This window comes from Rhopilema esculentum, chromosome 6 (assembly GCF_057945365.1).
Source record: "Rhopilema esculentum isolate cy_ngs chromosome 6, ASM5794536v1, whole genome shotgun sequence".
Lineage (NCBI taxonomy): Eukaryota > Metazoa > Cnidaria > Scyphozoa > Rhizostomeae > Rhizostomatidae > Rhopilema > Rhopilema esculentum.
In genome coordinates this window covers 9,906,007-9,928,202 of record NC_142820.1, presented here as the reverse complement: position 1 = coordinate 9,928,202, position 22,196 = coordinate 9,906,007, and the positions used below count along the sequence as shown (strand labels likewise).

At 36.9% G+C, this 22,196-nt stretch overlaps 1 protein-coding gene across 4 annotated transcripts in view; it reads right to left on the bottom strand.

Annotated features, from left to right (window-relative positions):
* Positions 1-1,652: 1,652 nt before the first annotated feature.
* LOC135686765 (fibroblast growth factor 12) overlaps positions 1,653-22,196 on the bottom strand; it is a 36,028-nt gene continuing 15,484 nt past the window's right edge. For 2 of the 4 annotated variants that reach the window (XM_089108948.1, XM_065203081.2), the window contains exons 2-4: positions 14,450-14,730; positions 5,386-5,489; positions 1,653-3,105 (exon numbers count right to left, since the gene is read on the bottom strand). In XM_089108948.1, coding sequence (XP_088965074.1) covers positions 2,848-3,105; positions 5,386-5,489; positions 14,450-14,730 — 643 coding nt within the window. In that variant the 3' untranslated portion in view covers positions 1,653-2,847. Of the gene's footprint in view, positions 3,106-5,385; positions 5,490-14,449; positions 14,731-19,086; positions 19,228-20,569; positions 20,765-22,196 lie in introns of those variants that run through there. The other 2 variants (XM_065203083.2, XM_065203085.2) reach the window with 2 other exon arrangements.

Genomic DNA, 22,196 nt, shown 5'->3' with positions numbered 1-22,196 from the left:
TAAGCAGATCCGAAACAACCTGTTTTATTTTTGAAGGGAACCACGAAATCTTGGCTCGATCGTTTTATTTGAAAGTCACAGTTAACATTAGGTGTGTTATTTGTTCAGTGGTTAGGGTCGTGGGTTGAAGAATCAAGAGACTGAGATTCAAGTCATTGCCATCAGGGTCATTCCAGGTCAAACCACCAAGATTTCTGGAAGTGCCCATGGGCACCATCTCAGATTCTATTGAAACCTCTATCATATGAACGGCTAGATGACCTGCTGCACCAGGCTCTGTCACATACCCAATGCCAATGAACTTCAGGTCACTGTCTCTGTTGTCTTTCATAATATTAAGAAGTATGTATTCTTGATCCTTCTGGGTGTTATCATTTATGCATCACATCGAAAGGATGCAGCAATGCAAGATCCTGAATCTTTGCAAATCAGAATTGACTATCACCCCCCATAGTTATTGTACGAATCGAGGTCTGATGTATTTCGGGTCGAAGTCAGAGGGGTTGTAGGGTTGAACTGCTTTATTATAGTCAAAGTCTTGAACCATTTCAACTGCGAAAACTCTTGGTGGCCATAAAAAGCTTATGTTCTAAAAAAGCTAATGGGTGTGAGTGTTCTGTAAAAATTAAAAAGGGACAAAAATGTCTGCCAAAGTTTTCTATCAAAAGCTGTAGCATTAGCAAAAGAGTCAATTTGTTACACTAAAATTTTTTCAATGAATCAGGATTTTTCAATATACCATATACTTTTTAAAAAATGAAAAAATTACGATGGAAACATTCACTCACTTTTTAGTACAATGCAAACTTATAACCTTTTTTAAGAATGCCAATTTTCTAGATCAGTATCTTCAAAAATTTTCCAGGCAAGTTTATTTTATTATACCCTTAATACTCTCTTTGCGTGTTTTTAGCATAAATATTCTAGAAAAAGTGAACGATATCTTCCTATAAAAATTGAAATCCTACAATATTTCAAAATGTCATACTCACTGCTATATCTCAACATAAACAATAACAAAGAAGAAAATTTTGTCAAAACTTGCAGTTAAGGTGTAGATTTGATGGCAGAGGTTATTGATTAAAGGAACGCCTTTAATTTTCTCGACTTTTTTTGCATGTCATGTCACTGTTAGCACTCTCTTAGTAAAAATTGATTTTTCTAAACAACGAACTGTTCAATCTTAGCTGATTTGCACTACCATGTACCAACCTATACACATTCGTTGCACCAATAACATTTTTCGATCTATGTTCTGACGTTTTAAACTCTGAAGAGTGTCAGACGAAAAGCTTTAGTTTACTCAAGTGTTTGCTTTTTTCAAAGCCATTTTCAAGTTTTGTACTACCCAAAGATTGTTTGAATGTGTATTTTAGAGATTGGTTTTCTGTTCTGTGAATCTACGTTGCATTAAGTTGACTATTTTCATTGAAAATTAAAGCATTCAGGCATTTAATTCAGGCAAAATAGCTTTTTGTCCTATAGAGGAATGTATCGAAGGGCTGACCTATGTTTTCTGTCAAATGTTTACATTGAATTTTCATAAAACTGAATTAGAGATAATCTTATTGATACTGCACTGCTCAATAAAAATCTCAATTACGATCGACAATCTTCTTTGGAGAGTAAGAAACAAGAAGGGAACAGAAACAGCATAAAACTGTGGAATTTTATCTCAACGAAAACCTGAAGACATGAACTTTGAGTTGATACAACTGATAATTTTAAAACGCACGTGAAATCAACACTCGATTTATGTACAACGTAAATGGTTCAAACAACCACAATATTAAAATAATAGCAGTTCTAATAATAATACGTTATCTATCACCTAAAGATGAAACAAATTAACTATCACATTTAAATATATTATTGTCCATAATAATATTTACACAATTCATTTTGTTTCTTGACGAAAACCAACAAAATTAAACCTAACTTTTATGAATCTTCGAACTACGTTAAACAGAACAGCATATTTCCATCGTTTCAGAAAAAGCAACCAAAATACTACATTGAAATATCTCCTAGGACAACTGAAAATTCGTGAATCATCTTTACGAGAATCAGACAACAATTCTGTCACAAATCAATCTCCAGGAGATTCGTTTTTACTAAATGTGGATTTTTCTTCCTATGGACACAGTCTGTATTAAAGCTGGGTATTTCTGGAAAATACATTTTAAAATGAAAGTTCCTGTAATTACTCAAGAGCCCTCATTATGGGCATCTCATTATGGGCATAGCTCCTGCGCAGGCGCAATAGAGCTCATCTCCCTGTAACGTATCCATAAAACACAAGTCTAGAAGGATGATGAAACGGGAAAAAAGGCCAATCTTTTTCAATATTTATGCGGATGCAGTCTCTTTCCCTGTTTTCCACGTCCAAACTGGTCAACATGCTTTAAATATCCTTTCATAAAGTGAATTTTTCGATTGTTTTATAACCCTATAACTGAGGTAGTTTTTTATGCAGAAATACTTTCATTTTTCATTTTTCAAAGCTATCATGTATGGAAATGTTAAAAATAAGAAATATGGATTTCAAAAATGACTTAATTGAGCAATTGAGCGGAAATATGTTAACGTTTTAGATATGGTTCAGCTTTCATTTTCACAGGAATCAATCTCTTTCGTGAAATGAAATACTCCAACTTTTGCTGATAAAATGAAACACTCCCACGAATCGAGAAACATTTAGAGCCACCAACTAGTTTCAATAACTGGGAAATTTTTAATCAAGGAGTACTTTGACTGCTATCTTCACTGAACTCTTTTGAAGCCTAAGCTATTCAATTACAAATATATTTAATATTTCCTATCAACTACGCATCTAGATATTTATGTTTATATCGAGCACGTCCGCCCATCGCTTCCACAAGATTGTGATGATGACGTCGACGACCTCCTATTCACGATCTCCGATATAAAGGAGCAATCTCGTAATGAAAGTTTGTTTCTTCTAAGAGCACCACTAAAGGTACTGAGTGGTCTCGTTTTGAGTCCAACGCACCATCTCTTATGAGAGTACATAGCACTGTAATACATTGTACAGAAATCTTCCGTCATTGACTCTTCGAAAATGCATTCATGACTGTCCACATCCTGAAACATAAAGGAAAGTGGTTAAGAAATACGGATAAGACAGCTATGTAAATCTTTTATATAAATCATAACATCCGCTTTACGAAGTGCAAAGAGGGTATCAATGCATTTCTGTAAGATTACACTTCCTCAAGCATAGACCTTTGTATAGAATCCGGCTGAAATCATGAACACATGTTTAGTACGTATAGGAATCTGGAGTCGAAAACAATAGGCCTTTCACTTGTCAGTTATAAACACAGGACAGCCGGCTGAGCTTGCAGTCAAATAAGGAAAAAGAAGAATTGTTAGCTTCGAAGCCTTATTGTTGTAAAGCTGAACATCTTCCAGTGGGCGATACACAATACATAACACTTGTTTGTCGTTACACGCTGATACGACGCCGAAATTCATTGAAAACTTAGAAAGGCGTCTCTTCTGACTACTAAAACCATAGAAATAGTGGGAGGAAATACCATATAGCATAATGGCCTAACACGAAAATGTCTTTCTCTTTTGACAGCCGATCTTAGTACATATTATTCGATTGCATCCGGTTAATTTAAAAAGCTCGCCCAGTTGATTTCTAAATTAAAAAGAAAAGCCTAGGGTTGAATGAGTAAAAGTTGAATATCTATGCATGCATTTGGGACGTACAGTACGGCTTCTATAGACAAGTTACTTTAGGGAACATAAAATCGTAATTCTTCACATCAGGCAAATCTCTGCCTCTAAAGGGACATGTTCACCAATAATCTTTTCACCATGATTGGTGAACCTGTAATAGTATTGACACAGGAACTTATACTCCACTAATCTTCTACATCAAAGCTCATATTCACATATATTTTATACTGCTGTTATTAATCAAGAATGAAAGGTCTGTCACCGTCTGTGTATAAAGAGAGCAGTGCAGACTTGATGGTCCTGAACAAGATATGGCCAACGAAAGTTTTCTAGTAACACCTGCAGATTTAATTGGGTGATTCTGTAAGGAGTATTATAGTCGAAAAGCTGAGAATTTTTGAACGTCTATGCACCAAAATTGACCCACAAGAGGCGCCTTGATACCTCACAACGTAAGAAACTTGAAGAATGACTGGCATTCCATGTCTATATTAAACCAGCTGTATCAAATGATCGGCTGACGTAATCACAAGATATCTTCATGATAATGCTCTAAGAAAGTGTCAGCCAAAACATTTCATAACCTAGATTCTTTGAAATCACTTCCAGCCGCTTTCAGCTGCTTTTATTCACAGAAGATCCATCAAAAATGTAACTCCAAAATTGGTGTGATTATAAAAGAGAAAATTCAAATATCTTCAGAGATCAGCCAAAATAAGATGGGTAATCCAGACATAAAGAGGATTTTCTTCTAAAGGAAGAGAAAATCGAGTTAACTTGCAGTGCAGGTGTGTATCTTCATTGACTCATCACAAGCGAGTAAAGGCTATCAGACCCAATCTTATCGTTTTGATTGTGCATAATTCATACGCCGGGGCAGTAACTTCACAAGGAAACTGATTGCCAAGTCTTATCCAGCCAATTTCGCAGAAAATAACTACATCAATTATGATAGATCAAAAATAGTATTAAGCAAGAACGGTTTTCGAGGAAAAAAATTTCTAAACAGGACATTGCTTTAAGAATTAATCAGCTGTGATCCGCCCCAATCTGATTCAATAATCACAATACTTTCGAAGCAATTTGATTTCCACTCGAGCAAGCAAGACAGATGTTAAATAACGCCTCGGGAAGCATTTCAAACGGACAAAGATAGACTTTCCAATACTTCAAGTACAGTCCGCAAAGCGCAAGGCACTTTGGACCAATGAAAGAAGGCAGCACAAAAACCCCAAACTCAAAGTGAAACCCAACGCTATAAAGCACATTGGCAATTTGGATATAAGAAGACTCTCTTTCAACCTAACAGAGCCTACATACTTTAAAACTCGAAGCTGCTTTCCCTTTGCCTTACTAAGTCAAAACAATTTTATAGCATTGTTTGAAGCCATAACAAATTGGTATTTGCAGAGCTTAGGGCAATTTGATGTAAATCTTGTACCTGCCCAAACACGTTGCTGGGATACTATTGTTTGTCACAGTGACTATACAAAAATGCAAAACTGGGCTGGGTTTTGTGACATGCTCCATTGCAGTTTTTCGACTCAGTGACGCATGAACCACAACTTAGATATGTCAATTTACTAGTAGAGACAGTTTTCATTTCATAAATTGATCTTTCTAAGAAGCATTTCTGCTTAGCAACGACAAAGTGAAAAACAAGCAGTGACTTACAGTGGCTCGCAAGAGTCCCGCGTCATCTATCATGAGGAACAATTCTGCCTCAACGCCCCAAATTTTAACCAAATCAGCGCCAACAGGAATCACGTCCAGGTTTACTGAAAGAAAGAAATGCATTTTAAATTGGTTATCGAATTGAGATATAATTTCTAGATATGTTTATTCTACAATTCTGCGATTATATTAAACATTAATGGTTACATTAGTTATATAAATATGCGTAGCATTTAAGACATAAATTAAACGAACAATATATGGCAGAGCAGATCCACGTATCATTCCCAATAACAAACTGTAAGATCCAAAGATGAATTTTTCTCTTTGTATGAGATGTTTCAAGAGAATCACCAAGAGGAACATGATCCTGGTGAATCCGGATTTTAGTGCATAGAAAAAGAAAGCAGTGCAAATTATTCACTATACGCAATACTTTATTTACATATATTTTACACACAACTGAGTATTACACAATTGTAACAGACAGCTTCCTGATGCAGGACAGGACCAGAGATTAGAGAACTAACCCAAACCCAAGCTAGCACTAACCCTAACCCGGTTTAGGGTTAAATGAAGTTAGGGTTACGGGTTAGGATCAATAGAATAAAGGGTCTAAGGACGAACGAGTCTTTCCGTGTATATTTGATGTTGCTAGCAACGCATTTCTTACAAAAATTGTTGTCTGATAGTTCAAAATATGTAATTTGCGGTCAGTCTGAACAAATTTTAATCTACGTTTTGCTCTCGTGTCCGAGTTCCGGCGAGACTCATCAAAAACATATCAAAGAAACACTAATTAATCAGGGAGCATTTTAATTAGATCTGTAAGAAGAAAATGCACTGAAATGGCCTATACACGTTCACGCTATGCTTGAATTTGGCTTGAACGTCAGGTAAACAAAGTTATTGCTAAGAGGCATAGCTTTCTAAAATTGAGGCTATTTGAAGGGATGTTCTTGCAGAAAAAGCCTGTATTGAAAGGGTTTTCATTGTTTTGGTCGAACCAAAAGTTGATTACAATAATATAAAATGGAGCTTTTTAAATTTGCTGAGACCGGGGACGTCGGGACGAGTTTCCTAGTGATTTTATATGGTACAGGCATATAGAGGAAGGTTTATGTGACTTTATTCCTTCGTGTCACTTGCAGAAATGACTCTTGACGAAAATGATACATCATATATAGTGGATATGAGATTATCAATAGGAGATAGAGGAAGGGTGATGGGGGCTTCAGCCCGCCTAGATTTCAGAAAATTTGCCAAAATCTTGAACAAAAGCAATCAGACTTCAACTGGCAATCGTCCTTAGTTTCCACTGCTCCTACACTACTCGATAATACCAGATCGCTTCTTGAATTGTTAACTGATATTGCAAAAGACAACTTTGTCTTTATGGACACAATGCGCTATATAGATACATTTTTCTTCAACAGCAAACAAGCCTTTTGGCAGCACGAGGGCAAACAAGCACGTCACAAAAACATTTTACTGTTTTAATCCTCAAACATAAGAAAAACCAACCAACTTTCAACGCGGTCAGATATCCTTTCCGATTTAAATTATTTCAATTTTAGCTAATTTTGGCAGTGATTTAGATAAATCAGTGAATTGAGGTTTTTTGTTCGAACTTAAGCAGCTGATGTGAAGAGAACAAAGAAGCAGAGCCTTAGTTGGTAATCAAACCCAGTTACGGCAACAGTCTCGGTTGAGCTTAACAACCTAACTTGCAGCCAAAGTAAATTATACCTGCTCAAATGAAAAATATTTAATCCATGGATCTGGGCAAAAATAATTCTTTTATGAACGATAAGTTTCAATAGCCGAGGGATGTTAGACGATTCACGGGATGATCTTTCTGACTGCCCTAAGGCAATCTTTTTAGACAATAATCCACAGGCAACTGAGTTGCGATATCTTAATTCCGTTTGTAGAGACCATAGGCTATATTGGTTTGCGGTAGTTAAAATGAAGACAAAACACTATAAATTGGGGTGGACTGACAGTAAAAAATGAAAAACAACGATTGATTTACGAATAACATCAACTAAGTTTGCTACTGGAGTTGCATAGAAGACTCGATTTAGACAAAATAAAGTTAAAATAGATAAAAGGGGCTCTGATTTGAGATTAAATAGGTTGGGCGAGAAATGTTCTCTTTGAGTGATCAAAATTATATCAAATTACCAGAAACGTATGTTTTTATACAGATTTGAATCTGTGATCATGCCTATAGGAAAAATACTTGCAGTGTCTTGTTTACTTTGAAGTTGAAAAGAATACAGAAATGAAGCCGTTCAAACAAATTAGTGGCGAAAACTTCATGCAGGAAAAGGAGAAGTTTGTGACGATCAAGATCGCAGTCGTCACTCGCTAAGCATCACCTTTTTTGGTCAGATGCCCAAACTAGTATTTGTCGAATAAGAAGCTTTTTTAATATCACATATGCTTTAGCGTCCAAGACTCAAAAAAGCACCAAGTCCGAATAAGTTCCACCTTTACAAAAACTTCTTTATGGCAAAGCCGAGGGCAAACCAACGCCTGGGGTAAATTGCGCTTACTCGAATCGTATGAAAAGCATCAGATTATGGGAAAGGTAACTTTATTTGAATATGAATCATATTTTGGATGCAGCTCCTGGCGATCTAATCTTACTTTTAAGTAATAAAGATAAGTAAAGATTAAAGATAGAAGTAGATAAAACAACCCACGTATTCTATCCCCACCGGTGCACTGCTGGAATTTGATAACTTGTACTTTACGTTTCTATTATCTATCATTATTCGGTGGGGTGCTATCGAAAAGATGGGGAGATGGTCAAAGATCATACATAGACCTTGCAATGATACTGTGTAGGAGATGAAAGCTCGTCTTTCAGCTGGAACTACCAATTTTTTACCAAGGAAGCTGCTCATTAATTGCCAACAAATGGCGAGACTGATAGACCTTTTGGGGTGTGGTTCTAGGCATAACAACTGTTAAGGAAGTGGTCAGTTAGACAAATCAGTAGCGGCTGGATCTCTACTGAATTGGGCTAGTGATAAGAACAAAGTGGGTCATAATAATGAACACAATCGACACAAGTAATATATATGGGAGGTACCAAAAACTTTGATTAAGAGCATTACGGCTGCACCCCACCCCAGACAGCTAGAGCTTTGGCGTACAGGAGGATTCCCTAAGAACACCACGAGTCTGTATTCCAAAGCCAGAAGGATTAATTTCGCCTGAAGATCTTGATAAGGCAGTTTAAAGTTGCCAATAAAGGCAAAACTCAACTGAATTGTAAAAAGTATGGCACCGCTATTCGGGCTCCAGCAGAGTCAGCTTTCAAGAAAAAGCAAACTTGGAAACTGTAAACATTGTAAGAAAGCACATTTTATTTACGACTGTGCTTGGAGAATTCTTTAGAAAAATAAGGACGCAATACGGCCGATAATCGTGGACGGACAAAAAGCTATGATTTTGTGACAGAATTCAAAAGAATACTTGAAAACGAACAGCAGAAGTCTGAAAATGTTTAAATTTTCGAATTTCGGAAAGCAGAAAGAGTGTCTGTCCGGCCTACTGCCGCCGCGCTTGAGGCATGCCAATACGATATGACGTTCATGTTGTAAAATTTGTAATCATCTTCAAAGGTATTCTTAAAATATAGGAAGGGAGGAATAGCCCCTTCCTTAAACTTTCTGAATTAGCTTGAAGCACGTTGAATTTTCTGACTAGCAAAGCAAAGATGATCTGTCTTCGTAGTTCTTTTTTCCTAGCCTCTCTTCCATTTCCCGAAGAAAATACCAGTGGTATATATGAGTTTGAACCACTAGTGGTTTGAACTGCAGTGATTTCAATAGGGTTAAATGTTTAGAGTAGTAAGCTTTAATGGGGCTGGGCTTATCGCCCACTCGGTTATTCCCACTTTCTTGTCATATCTGCGAATTAATTTTGAGTGCGCAAACTCTTGGAAGTAACTTCTTTTGTGCCTGTTTTAGCCATGCAAAATCTACGATCCAAAAGCTGTTGCCTAGCTCTATACTATCTATAAAAATATTTCTCCCCACTGATCATGATCCTCAATTTGTGAGCACTGCAGCATGTTTCGAACAAACAACTCTTTCCTGCAAACAAAAAACACCTGGGGTAGAATTAGGGTAAAAGGTGGAAACGAAAGGATGTTTTGTAAATAAACAAAGCCCAAGCACAACTTCAAAGAGGCACACCTATGCCACCATTTCTGCAAAGAGTCATTGTTTTGCAAAGAAAACTGTACTTTCTTTGGACTTTGAATGGGAAGAAATTGAATAACAAGCCACAGGGAGGATTAAAGACAACAGCACTTTTGTCTGGGGCAAGAATTATCAGATTTTGCTGGTATTAAACTCGTTTGTGAGGACGTCGCGTGTAAACATGCCATGTAAACAAAAAAAATTGCATTTACATTCGTAAAGTAGGGCGTACTTAGTTTGACTATGTATTGGCTTTTTTCCAACTCGCACAAACACATGACAATGAAATTGATAACAACAGAGGGTGACATAGTATTCATTCAAGGTTTGATGCTAGTTTTGGAATTGCTTCTTGATTTTAAGCGTAAAAAATAAACATCAGAACTCATTGCTTGAGACAAAAAAACGCCAGGGGATAAAAAAAATGAATTTAGAAGAAGGGCTCAAATTTGCGAGGGTTGGAAACAACAGACCTCTTCCTTTATTGAAGCCAAGCTGGGTGTGTCCCACCTCATTGGTGTGTCCCTTGAACGCTACTGTGTTTGCAGGCGTGTGCATCGCCCAGTCCTATCAATCCCGATCTTTTAAACTGAATATTCTAAAGGCTCAAGGGAAACTGCAAATGCTGAAATAAACTTTTGTAGTCATGTACTATTAATGCCTGTTTTAAATTCATTAATTTTCTGCGGAAAACGCCAAAATCCCTGTCTACAGCACTGCTGTTTTACTCTGTTACGTTCAACCGATTCTGAGACATTAACAAAAGAAGACAAGCATCGTTTCAAAGTTTACATTGTTTCACCGTGTATTTCAATGGCCAATACGATCACAAATGGAATACTAACTGCCATTAGCTGAAACCCTAAAGCTTCTCTGAGATGTATCAAAAGGGTCTCTTGCCCTTTAAGAAACAAATTGGAGTGAAAGAGGCACTAACTAAAACGATCACTCCCAAACAAAGTGTAGAGGCAACTTCATCATTAAACATTTCCTAAATTGAAAAGGAACACAGAGAGGGCCGGGTGATTGTGATTTTCATATTTCCAATCTAATTCAAGATTATCTCCCTTGCCAGACACTTTTGTGCACTGTTGATTACTTCGACTGGGCCCGAGGGCTTGCTTTCAAAGTATTAACTTAAGATGGACAAATCGAGGTCTTAATCAAGATCCTGCTTTTATTTCGAAGCTTGTAGCAAAGCAACGGTGACAGTGTAATTCGACTAGAGATAGATTTCATCCAATTAGAGAATAAAGGATTTTTAGCTCAAGCAGGATGACAGAAAGTTTTGGCACAAGTTGCTTGAGTTCACAACAGCAAAAACAGTTTTGCCCTAGCAAATTACAAAATTTACGTAACAAACGGCGTTACCTTTTCCTCCATTCTCATTTAGCCTCCTTACTTAAATATGGTTACACTGTCAAAATCATCTAAAACTTAACACTCTTGTCAAAGATTGGATGAAAAACTTTTAAGAAACTAAGAAGTCTCATTCAGAATTTAACTGTAATCTGCTGCACTGACTTTTCGCAAATGAAATGATATATTTTTGGATATGAAATAAAATTTCTCCGCCAATATGACATTCATTTGTCTATTACAGTTCAAAATCATGTCACGATTTAATATTCCAAATCTTATAAAAAGCGAGACAATGCTCGCGACAGAGAGCAGCTGATAAACAGCTATCGAGTTTCTTGAAATGTCATAAAGCAGAAAGATTTGTTCCTCAAGTAAGTAACTCAACTCGTGATTTTAGATCATAAGGAAGCTGTAAAAACACAGGAAAATTAGTTTTAATAATTGATGCCTTCGAATCTAATTTTGAATGTTCGAACAGTGTCTGACCTGATTAACTATCACTGTTATTATTGATTTCATAAACTGATTTATATAAGGTTGCTGTTTAAAGAAATAACTGTACAATGATAGTGTGAGTCAATAAGTGCAGTAGAGATAAACCATATTTGCTGCGAAGGTCATTGGCGGTGTGACGGGGGGATGGGGACTGGGCGCAGTTCTCAACAAGTTCGATTTTGTAATTGGTCCAAATCCGATGAGAAAATGCTGGGAGAGGAATTTTTTTGGGCAAAGTACTTCTTGATGTTGCGACTCTATGATTATGAAACTGCCGCTGCGTAAGCACAAACCGCACAGGTGTATCAGCTACAGGACAGGGGGTATCAGTTTGGTCTGGTCTTAAACTACTAAAGAGCGAGGTTGCTATCTCTACTATCTCTGTATAGAGAAAACATGCACGGGCCATTGGCTAATTTACAGCCAAAAAGGAAATAACTTTTTGCGGCAGGAACACCGTTTGCGGGTGGACAAATTTCCTAAATGGCGGTTAAGAGTATAATAATTGCATAATGATAAAGCCATTAAAAATAGATTAGCTAGTAACTTATTGAATGTGTAAGCTTGTTAATTGCAAAACATGTTTACAAACGATGCCAAAAACCTAGCTTTAATCACAGAATTGCTCTCTCTATACAGTGGATGACGGCCGGTTTCCCAGACACCATGATGAACCGGGAATTATTACATCTCGCTTCTGTATAATTAAGACATGAACAGTCTACAGTTTAAAGCAAGAATTTCAGGCACGAGTTTAAATCTTGTTTAAAGCATGAGTCAGAGCAGGTGTTTTGCGGAGGAAAACCCTTTGTGGAGGAGTTTCTAGATGCCCCTCCTCATTCAGATGATATCGTAAACGCCTAGCTAGTCTTTTACACCGTTGATGATAACATTTCATCTAGATATAATAATATAACTATTATTTTATCATTATTTCATATACTCATCATTTTGAAAAAAGATGCTGGGTGTTTCAACTGAAGGATTTCAATTGGAACCACGCTAAAGGCCTAAGTTAACTATCTTCATATTTCTTTACAACTGAAAATAGATCGATTTATTTCAGACAAAAACCCAGATACTTAAGCTTAAGCCTAGGAATTTAGAAATTTCCCAGCCAATTTTGTTCTTTCTACATTTTAACATCTTAGTTTACCTTCTCAAATTACCTGTCTCGACATCAAAAATTTTTTATGAGCTGTCTCTGCACAAAGCGAAGTCTTTATAACTTCACCCGCAAGTAACAATCCACCAATCTTTTATGAAAAAGCTGCCCGAAAGGATGCAAAGCATAACGAACAAACATTACAGTTTAAGCCACATAAACATTTACATCTGGTCTTGCCAAAAATCACAAAAGAAACACGGGGGTTGTTGACGGCAAAAATGATTCAATCGAATTGACATTTAGATTCTTTGTTCCTTTGTTAGCCTAAAAGTAATAATGTTTTATTCCTCTCCACCTTTCAGCATGTTATTTTCTATTCAACTTTATTTTCTGCAGAGTATAGGCACTTGCATGATGTCCCAAACACTCGCCTATGGCAAGTGACTGCTTTAACTTCGCAAAAAATTAATTACAGTGACAAAGGTATTCTCTTTCAGAGTTAAGAGACATAATTTACAACACTGCATAAATGTCATATCGGCTTAAATTGACGCCAATCTGCTATAAAAGATATTTAAAGAAAGATGTCCGTTGAACTTAATAATCAGGTCAGAACTAAATTTAGATGATAAACTTTGACACAGTTTTCTTATAGTTAAAGCGAACTCGGAAACTGATAAAACCTTATCGCTTTACGATTGTATAAAAAAAGATAAAAGGGTGGAAATGAAATAAGGATTCTAAAATTTCGTAATTGTTAAAGGGGAAAGCAAAAACATTCCAAGCAAAGATTTGTATCATAAAAATTCAATTTTTGTTCACATTGGGGTTAAAAAACTCGCATTTTCGTAGTTAAGACCGTGACAATTTTTGCACGATTTGAATAATTATATCTTGAAATTGAAGTAAAATGTTTGTTCAATTTGATAGTGAAACGAAATGAGTCGCTTTAGGATAGGATTTAGGAGCTGGAGTATGACTGTCAAAACCATTTTTGTATCCACAGAACACAATCATTTCCTTGTAAAAGGTTAATCTCAAGCCAAGGGGATAAACAGTTGGCAAATCCTTTGTTTCCAGGTCGAATCATTACATTTTCCGGTGGTTAAGGTCCTAGACATTACTGTACTCGTTCTGGAAATGAGGACGTTGCAAATTATACGCTGAACAATCCAATGTTTAATCACACATCCGTTCTTGGAATTCAGTCATAATTTGATATCGATAAGTTATTGCATGTGAATTTCTCTTCATTATCGTCATCAGTTTTAAGCTTTTATTGTTCATCTCACTTAAATTTCTTTAATCGAGGAATCAATGCAAGATTTAGTTTTATTTGGGTTTACGTAGACCCTACAAATAGGTCGAAGAAGTCAGTGACAACATGGAGCGGTTACTGTTTTAGAGCAGAAACCAGCACGAACTTTGCAAAGATTAGTGCAGCTTTGAGTCTTAGCTAAGCATATTCATCGCATCATGGCACATTATGCACAAGACTTTCGCTCAGTTTTGAGTTCGAGGCGATGCTTTTATAAATTTAAAAACTACACACCGAGGGAAAGTAATTCTGTAACACTCAATTTGAGTGACTCAAAACAAAGAGTATTTTGTCCGGTGAAAAATTAGCAATTATTCTGGAATCATTTCTATATGGAACTGAATCAAACAAAATATTTCAACGTGAAAACTCGCGAAAATGTTCATAGCAGCGATTACGCGATTTTAAATCGGCTGTAAGTTTTTGACATTGTAGCTAATAATAATTTTGCATGGTCCACGTCAGAAAATCAATTGAAAAAGTAGAATAATTGGTGTGATTTGTTAGACGAAAAAGACTTACGGGAACAAGGTTATTGCTACCAAAGTAAATCAGACTTACTGTATGCATTTGTAGGATCCTTTACACCAAGCACTTGACCATTGGGCATTACAGTGAGGTAGAAACCTGATTTGCTTCTGAGGCGTCGCCTTCTAGATGTCTTTGCATGGCTGGTGCATTTACAGTTCTCATCTTCATTATCCTGATTCATTAGGCAATCTGCTGGCTGACCGAAGACTTTCCACGTTTCTCCGAGGCAGCGTGAATGCGCCGGCCAGTTGTTGCGGTGAAGTCCGAATGGCTCGGGTGACCACTCGTTTACAAAGTCATACATCGTTTGTCTAACAAGTAGGAAAATGAAATAAACTTAACGAGAAAATGAGATTAAGCCGTATTCTATTAATTATTCTATATAAATACATTTGTTTCGACGGCAAATCGATCGCAGGTTGCTGCGTCGTGTGTTGATTGGCTAAAGGTAGCCAGACTGCCTCCGCGCATATTTTCTCGCACTGTTATGCAGCACCGTGCAGTTGAATAGGACCTTGCTGGCTTCTTAACAAACAAGAAGAGGCTGTCTGATTTGAAAGAAGCGGACATAATTGCTTGGTGTTTCCTGAGCGATCAATTCAAAACAGACAATAGAACCTAGAGGAGTTTGAATCAAAGAAAAGCGGCTTTTGTTTGACTCGTCTGAATCGGAATTGAGGTTCTCGTCACTTAACTTATGTAGGAAAACAAAAGAACAATACAGCGAATAAAATCTTCCTTTTAACGTCCATGATTAAAATTTCATGTTCTCTGTTTGAATGCTTTAGGAAAAATTCAATCATTTTGTTTGTAGTATTTAGAATTGTTTTGGTTTTCAACGTAGGATACCATCAAATTTAGAGCTTTTAAGTTTAATAAAAATAGACTCAATACTATTTGATGTGATTGGGCTTGACCTCTGCTTGAATGATAAAGAAATTTTAGCTTGGTAGCAGTGTTTCGTAGAGATGCGAAAAAATGCGTTTGCCAACGTGCTTAGAGATGCGCATCCAGGTTCAAAATTTCGCAGCAGCACGAGCATTAACAACAACAAAAGCATTTTCCTTCTTTAGGAGTCATCATTCTTTGGATGTAAGGAATAGCAGTTCCTACCACTCTTAGCTTATTTCATAGCACATATGTGATACTTTCTTTCATAGGCAAATCCTGGGATTCCCTGTATTTTAACTGCTTCTGGAAACAAAAATAATTCCAACGCCCAATCGACGGGTTAAGAAGAGATTTGCTTCTAGTTTTGACGAGATCACGAGAACTAGCTAGATGATTATAAGCGAAACCTGAAATGTCTGGCCAACGCCTATGACCTCATTATTTACCGAGAAGAATAAAAATCTGACGGAAACGTTACTTTGGATGTAAAATATGTAAGTTTTGAAACACAGTGACTCATTTGAGGGAATTTAGAATGTACTTCCTCCTTTCTTGAGGCTTATGATTATTTAATTCCGAGCTTAAAAATTAGGCCGGTCGTGCCTAAAGAACGATAATTCGCCTAGCATTGACACTGAGTCGCGAAGATGCAAGATCTATTGATGAGTAGGCCAACTTTTTAAAAAAACTTGCTTTGATAAACGAGTAATGGGAAAAAAGAAACATCGAGCAACTCTGTAATTGGGGGCAAAGAATTGAGAAAATGACTGAGAACGATGAAAAAATTGCAGAACTTCGAAATGAATGACTGGTTGGGAAAAAAATGTTGACGAAATAATAAAAATTCCTCTCGCCAATTCCTTATGCCATTTCCAAAGACATTTATCTCTCATAACAGTTTCTTATATGAAATGTAAACTTACTACCATCATGAAACAATACACATATTGCACCCTAATGTAAAATATTAATATAAAGAAACTGAAATTTGCCATAGCCTTAAAATGCAGTGCTTATTGTCGACCCTGGAGTAGTTGATGTCGTTACTTGCCTTAAACGAAGGAGAAGCGACAATGCAGTGAGATGGAAAGGTCTAGGGGTTCTAGGGGCAGGTTTTTGTTCAAGATGATTCAAATATAGAAAATCTGTCTTTGAGTGGGAGAAATTTCGTCGGAGGTGTTTAATTCAAGGTCCCTGCACTAAAGGCAATACTCCACCCGAAAAACTTTTGTTCTGCACGTTACGTATCATTTCCAAATTAATTAAATATCCACTGCCTTGCCCCGATTTTCAGTTATTGTAGTTTCAATCACTCACGTCAGTAACGCTATGTTTTTATGCTAAGTTTTGAAAAGAAATTAGATTATAATTTTTAGCAACAGTCCCGTATAAAGGAAATGTGGAATAAACACAGCAACTGAGACTTTTCATTCAAAATTAAAACTTTCATTCAAAATTAAACCTTTCATTTAAAATTAAAACTTTCATTCAAAATTAAAACTTTCATTCAAAATTAAAAACATTCGAGGCATCCTTTGCTCCTGCATCCTATAAAAACAGGGTGCTAGAATGAGGCTGTAAAAGGCTAGAAATATGCACCTAAATGTTTTATAACGTTTTGCTGCTATAGGCTATGAAGCTTCAGGCTGTTCCGTAATGGAGGCTAGTAAACATGAAAGGGAGGTAGCAAGCTACTCTTCTACAGATACGATGATCGCTTCCTTCAGATAGGGGTGCAAGAGCTTGAGATTTTTGCCCTGTTGAATTCCAATACAATTAAGCCACTTTTCGTACTTAAGTGTGTTGATTGCTGCTTAGAAGTTTGTAAGAATGTAAAGGCAAGAGAGCTAGTAACATGATTTGAGAATTGAAGACGTAGGGTACTTCACACGCTACAGAGTTACTGGGTTCCGTATCCGTAGTTTTGCGCAAGAAGGAAACAGAATAAGGGCAAAATTGGGCTGTTTGATTTGCATGATACGTGGCTCATTACACGAGCCACGACCGGGTTTTCATCATCGACTACATCATCGCAATACGCAGTGTTTTAATTTCAAGAGCAAGACAGTACTATCAGACTTGCGTAAGTTGGTGTATTGTGAACAGCGGCAAGGGGGATTTCAATCAGCCAGTGTGGGCAGTGTGTAAACAAAAACTTCGCTGCTCATTCTGAACGTATACACAATTACGTCATTCTATTGTCTGTCGGCTGACGTAAGCCGTGACTGTCTTCGAATAGAGAACTAAAAATAAACTTCAGCGTAACGTAAATGCGGAGTAGAAGTAATTTGACGGTAATTAATGTAATGACTACAAGAACTGAAATGTCAGGTCATAAAAACTGGCAAAACGCGTGATATATTTCCGCATAGTAATCGGCGACACCTCGTTAGCGGTCAAAGTACTTGGCGTTAAAGTACACCAAATTTGCCATTGGACCACGGAATACATTTGATTACATGTAAAGAGGGCTAGACATCGAATCCAATAGATAACGCATCAAGTGAACATCAAATCAAATTGAAATTACCCGATAAAAACTAACAGTAACAGATGGTTTGAAGTTCAAAAAGCTGGTTTTGGGCCGTTTATACACAATATTTTTATAACAATATTGTTTATAATTATATTCAGGCTCTGAATCATCTAATTTTTGAGAATTTTGTGAGAATGTTGTCCAGCTTCAGTTGCCTGTTTTGCAATATTCATAACAGAGAATCGCATAAATGATATATCTCGTTTTTCCAAAGACGTGGTATTTACTCGCGACCAGGCGATGTTCCCCTGAAAAACTTATAACTTTCTTATAAAAAAGAGAGTGTACTTTTGGTATAATTAACAAAACATTATGCCAGAAAAGAAGGAAAGGACAGACATGCGTTAAATAGTAACAAACTTCGCATTTCTGTCTAATAGTGATGTTTTTGTTTCGTAAAGTTGAAGGATTTCTGGGTGGGGCTAAGACTTGGTCACAGCATTGATTTTAACCGAGCTTCTGTCTCAAAATAGCTGACTGGAATTGGCCTTATCAATCAAAGATGATGCCAGCAGAATCCTTTCATACTCAAGTCTAATAACCAAACAATTAAAGAAGATCCGAAAGATTAGCGAACGAAGTCTCGTCAATGCTGACTATCGATTCACTCAAGTTAAAACAGGGGGTCAGAAACGAAGGGCTAGATATATGTGGTTCTTGTTTCCGGGGAGGACAATGGGTAATTCTACTCAAGTCGTGACAGAATCTTCACTCATGACTTGGAACGGGCTTTTTAGAAAAAGGCAAAATAAGCATTGTTGCAGTGCAAAAGGTGTGTGATGATTGTTTCAGCAAATAGCATTAGCTTTCGGGTTGCAGTAGGACACGGGAACGAGGAACTAAAAAGTTTCAAGGGTTTTGCCCCCTTGCTACCCTGGGTGCCAGAGCCTCAGAGAGACATCCTTGCCTGCGTTCGATGGTGCTGGACATATCATAACCAGTTGTTGAAGGTGGAGAACTAACTTGCTCGGAGGCTTCCTTTTGGGGTGCTCTCCTTAAAAGCTAGGCGCGGGGGCTTTCCAGTAGGCAATTTCTAGAAGCCACACCCATGACCACATCCATAACCGCACCTAATTTATTTGCGTCAGTGTTAAAGAGCTTCTGTTGCGTATATGAAATCATTCAAATTATTCACAGAGCCAAAAAGACTGATAAGATAGATATTGCTCACTTAAGGAAAATCTATAGCATGATTGAAGGTTGCCAACACAGAATTTGTCTAAAAAATAAATGTGCACACCTGTTGAGGGGGGCTGAACCGCCGAACTCCCCTTTCCGCCACCCCTGTTTACAATCGATCTGCTAAAAACCTCTTTTTGTTCTTGTCTTCTACGAATGTTTACGGTTTCAGTTCAGACATAATTTGGCGGTTAGACGCATGACCCGCAAGCATCTAGGCAGCTCTACAGCCTTGAGTCTCACCTTTCGAAACCAACCATGTTCTTAGTTCCCAAACCCTTCTTTCAAAATCCCCTCCAATTACCTTCAAGATACTAAGTACCATAATTTATCGGGCGAAGAGGCTTTATAACAATAAAACTATCTTTTAACCGACAAACTGAGGTGACATTTGTAACTGAAGGCTATTTGACAAAGGTTTAGGAAAAGGACCATTGTTACACTAGGGAAACGCTTTGAGTAAGTATAAAAATTTCCCCTTGAACTTGGTCGTTATTTGAAACAAAGCCTCCTGTTTATTTTCTTACAAGTTTCCTTGCGTTAAGTTCGTTATTTGTTAATCTCTTGTTCTCTTTGAAATTTAGAGCACTGCAACAAAAAACGAACCTTCCTAACTCGACCTGCAAAGAAATACATTTTTGACCTACCTTATCATTTTGGGTACTGTCACGGTTAGCCACTGACAAAATTTAAATAAATATCTTTCTAGAGAAAAGATTACAAAGATGTGTTGTCAATGTAAAACTGATTGCAACAAAGCAAACAAGACTAGAAGTTTAGCCCCGTTCGTTTGCAGATAAACCGAAATACCCTATAATATATTCAAAAGAAACTTCCCGGTTGATGATGACGATCTTCGATCTTCGAAAATTAGGCACATTTCATTTTAAACCGAATATACAGTATTTTGGTAACTACTCGGAGAATGTGATCAGACATGAGTTCTGAAATCTAGCAATACCAAAGCGAAATTTAACCGCCCTGATTCTGAAAGCAAATGGTGCATGTCAAAACTGCGTCGAAAGATTAAAATATCTGCTCCATAAGAAAAATTACCAGCCGAACACTATCATTTACCCAACCCTTTTTAAATTTATGCAAACAGGCAAAAAATTCGATTTTGTTCAACAGATAATTTTTGCTGCATACGTTGGCAGGTACTGGAAACGTATAATTTTAAAGTGTCGGAGTAATTTTACATTGCAGCACTTCGTCTGGTATAGTTTCAAATAAAATAACAACTCAAGCAGTACTAAGCTGTGGTCTCTTTGCTGGGTCAAACGTGAACCATAAAACTTTCACAAAAGTCTTCAATTTCTTCAAACGCTTAAAGCTAACCCTGCTATTAGTTCGAGTACGATAAATCTGAAGTTTCACTTTGTTACTAAAAGCAACAAAACAAAATATCTGGCCTCATATTAAACGAGCTGGTTGCCATAGTTAGCCAAAACAGCAAATCAACGTGCATAAAAAATTATCAACAAACTCGTAAGTAACAAAAGAAAAGCAAAATTCAAGTGCGAATATAAATTGCTTGGTCTCACCGTTTGAAAATCGATTGAATTACGTCTTTTTTCAACATCTCAAATTCACCGGGAATACATCAACTCAAGAAAACACAAGCTCCTTTGCTGTGCAAATGCGGCGATCAATGAACGATAGATTACATGCAGCATTAGGTTAACTTCCCTTCAATGCTTGATCAAACTTATTTCCAGACTTCGGCGGATCAACCGGATTTGGTGGCCTATAGCATTGATTACGTTATGACGGCATAGCAATTGTTCACGGTCAGTTGGCCACGCTTTATCTCCACCACTTCCCGCATTCTTTTGCACTGAAACATCCAGCAAATGTACGAAGGGGATGCTGGGCAGCCTCAAATAACGTACGACCCATTCATTTATACAGAAAACACTGCAAATAGAATTATCTTCATATTGAGCACAAGAGCAAGTCGCTTGACTTTGAAATGATTTGACGAGGACGTGACAGGCGACTCCATCTCCTCCACAATGGGGAGAATTGTATCATGAGGGTGTTTGGGGATACATCACAAAAAATTTAAATCATTTGAGGCTGGACTCTTTTTATTGCCAGGCTAGTGAAAAAAATTCAATATAGTATATAAGCCTCGCTTACAAATCAAATTTAAGTTTCACCTCAAGAAAATTAACTCAAACAAAATACTTTCAACAGGAGTTTTTATCAGTTCGCGTACACTAAAATTCCGAAGGGTATAAGTAATTTTAGTGAATGTGTTTCCTTAATTTTTCATCAAAAAAATCTTACATTAGTTTTATGACGTAAGTGCCAGCCACAATGTAATCAGAAATATGCCTTTGTCAACAGTTTGTTGAAACAAAATCAGGTGCTTTTATTTGCATACCGAAACTGGTTAAAATAAACAATTTTCTAAACCACTTACTTGTTACCAAGCAAGTTTGACGTAAACAGTTAGAATTTCTTAATTCAAATTTATTAATAACATGCTTTTCAAGGGTGCCGTAACGGGATGGGATGGCTGCCTCAAAAGCTACAAAACTTTAACTATATAGTCAATTCAAAAGATCCTAATCTTATTTTCCCAAGAGGCCCCAAATAACCTGCTGCACCTCTGATGCATTGCATCATGAACTTTCACAATTCAATATTCTGCAAGCACCCTTAATTCGGCATGCTTTGGTTTAAGACTCGTGGCACGCCTCATTTCGAATTATTCAAAAAAATTTTGAAAATGTGCACGGTTTACTCTGTAGGTATTCCACTAATAAATGTTGCCACGATTCCTTCGACAGATGAGCTGGGCTTCAACCCTCGACAAAATATGGTGGAACTGCAGTTCACAAATGCTTACGATACAAAAATGCACCAAATGCTAATTCATGGGGCATTGCTCAGTCACATAGAAAATAATTTTTAAAACGTAAATGGACCAAAGGCACTAATTATCAACAGAACTCACGGCCAGAGATAACTTATTTAATGTGTCGATTCGAACAAAAATAAGCATGTACAGTGCGGCATCAGAACTAAATAAATTTTTTTACCAAATAACAAATTTTAGTTCTATTTTTCGAAAGTCCATTGTACAGTGTTGCTATATAGCGTAAAAAACAATATCAGAAAATGATACTGCAAAAGTTTTAGTTTCCCATTCAACTGCATTAC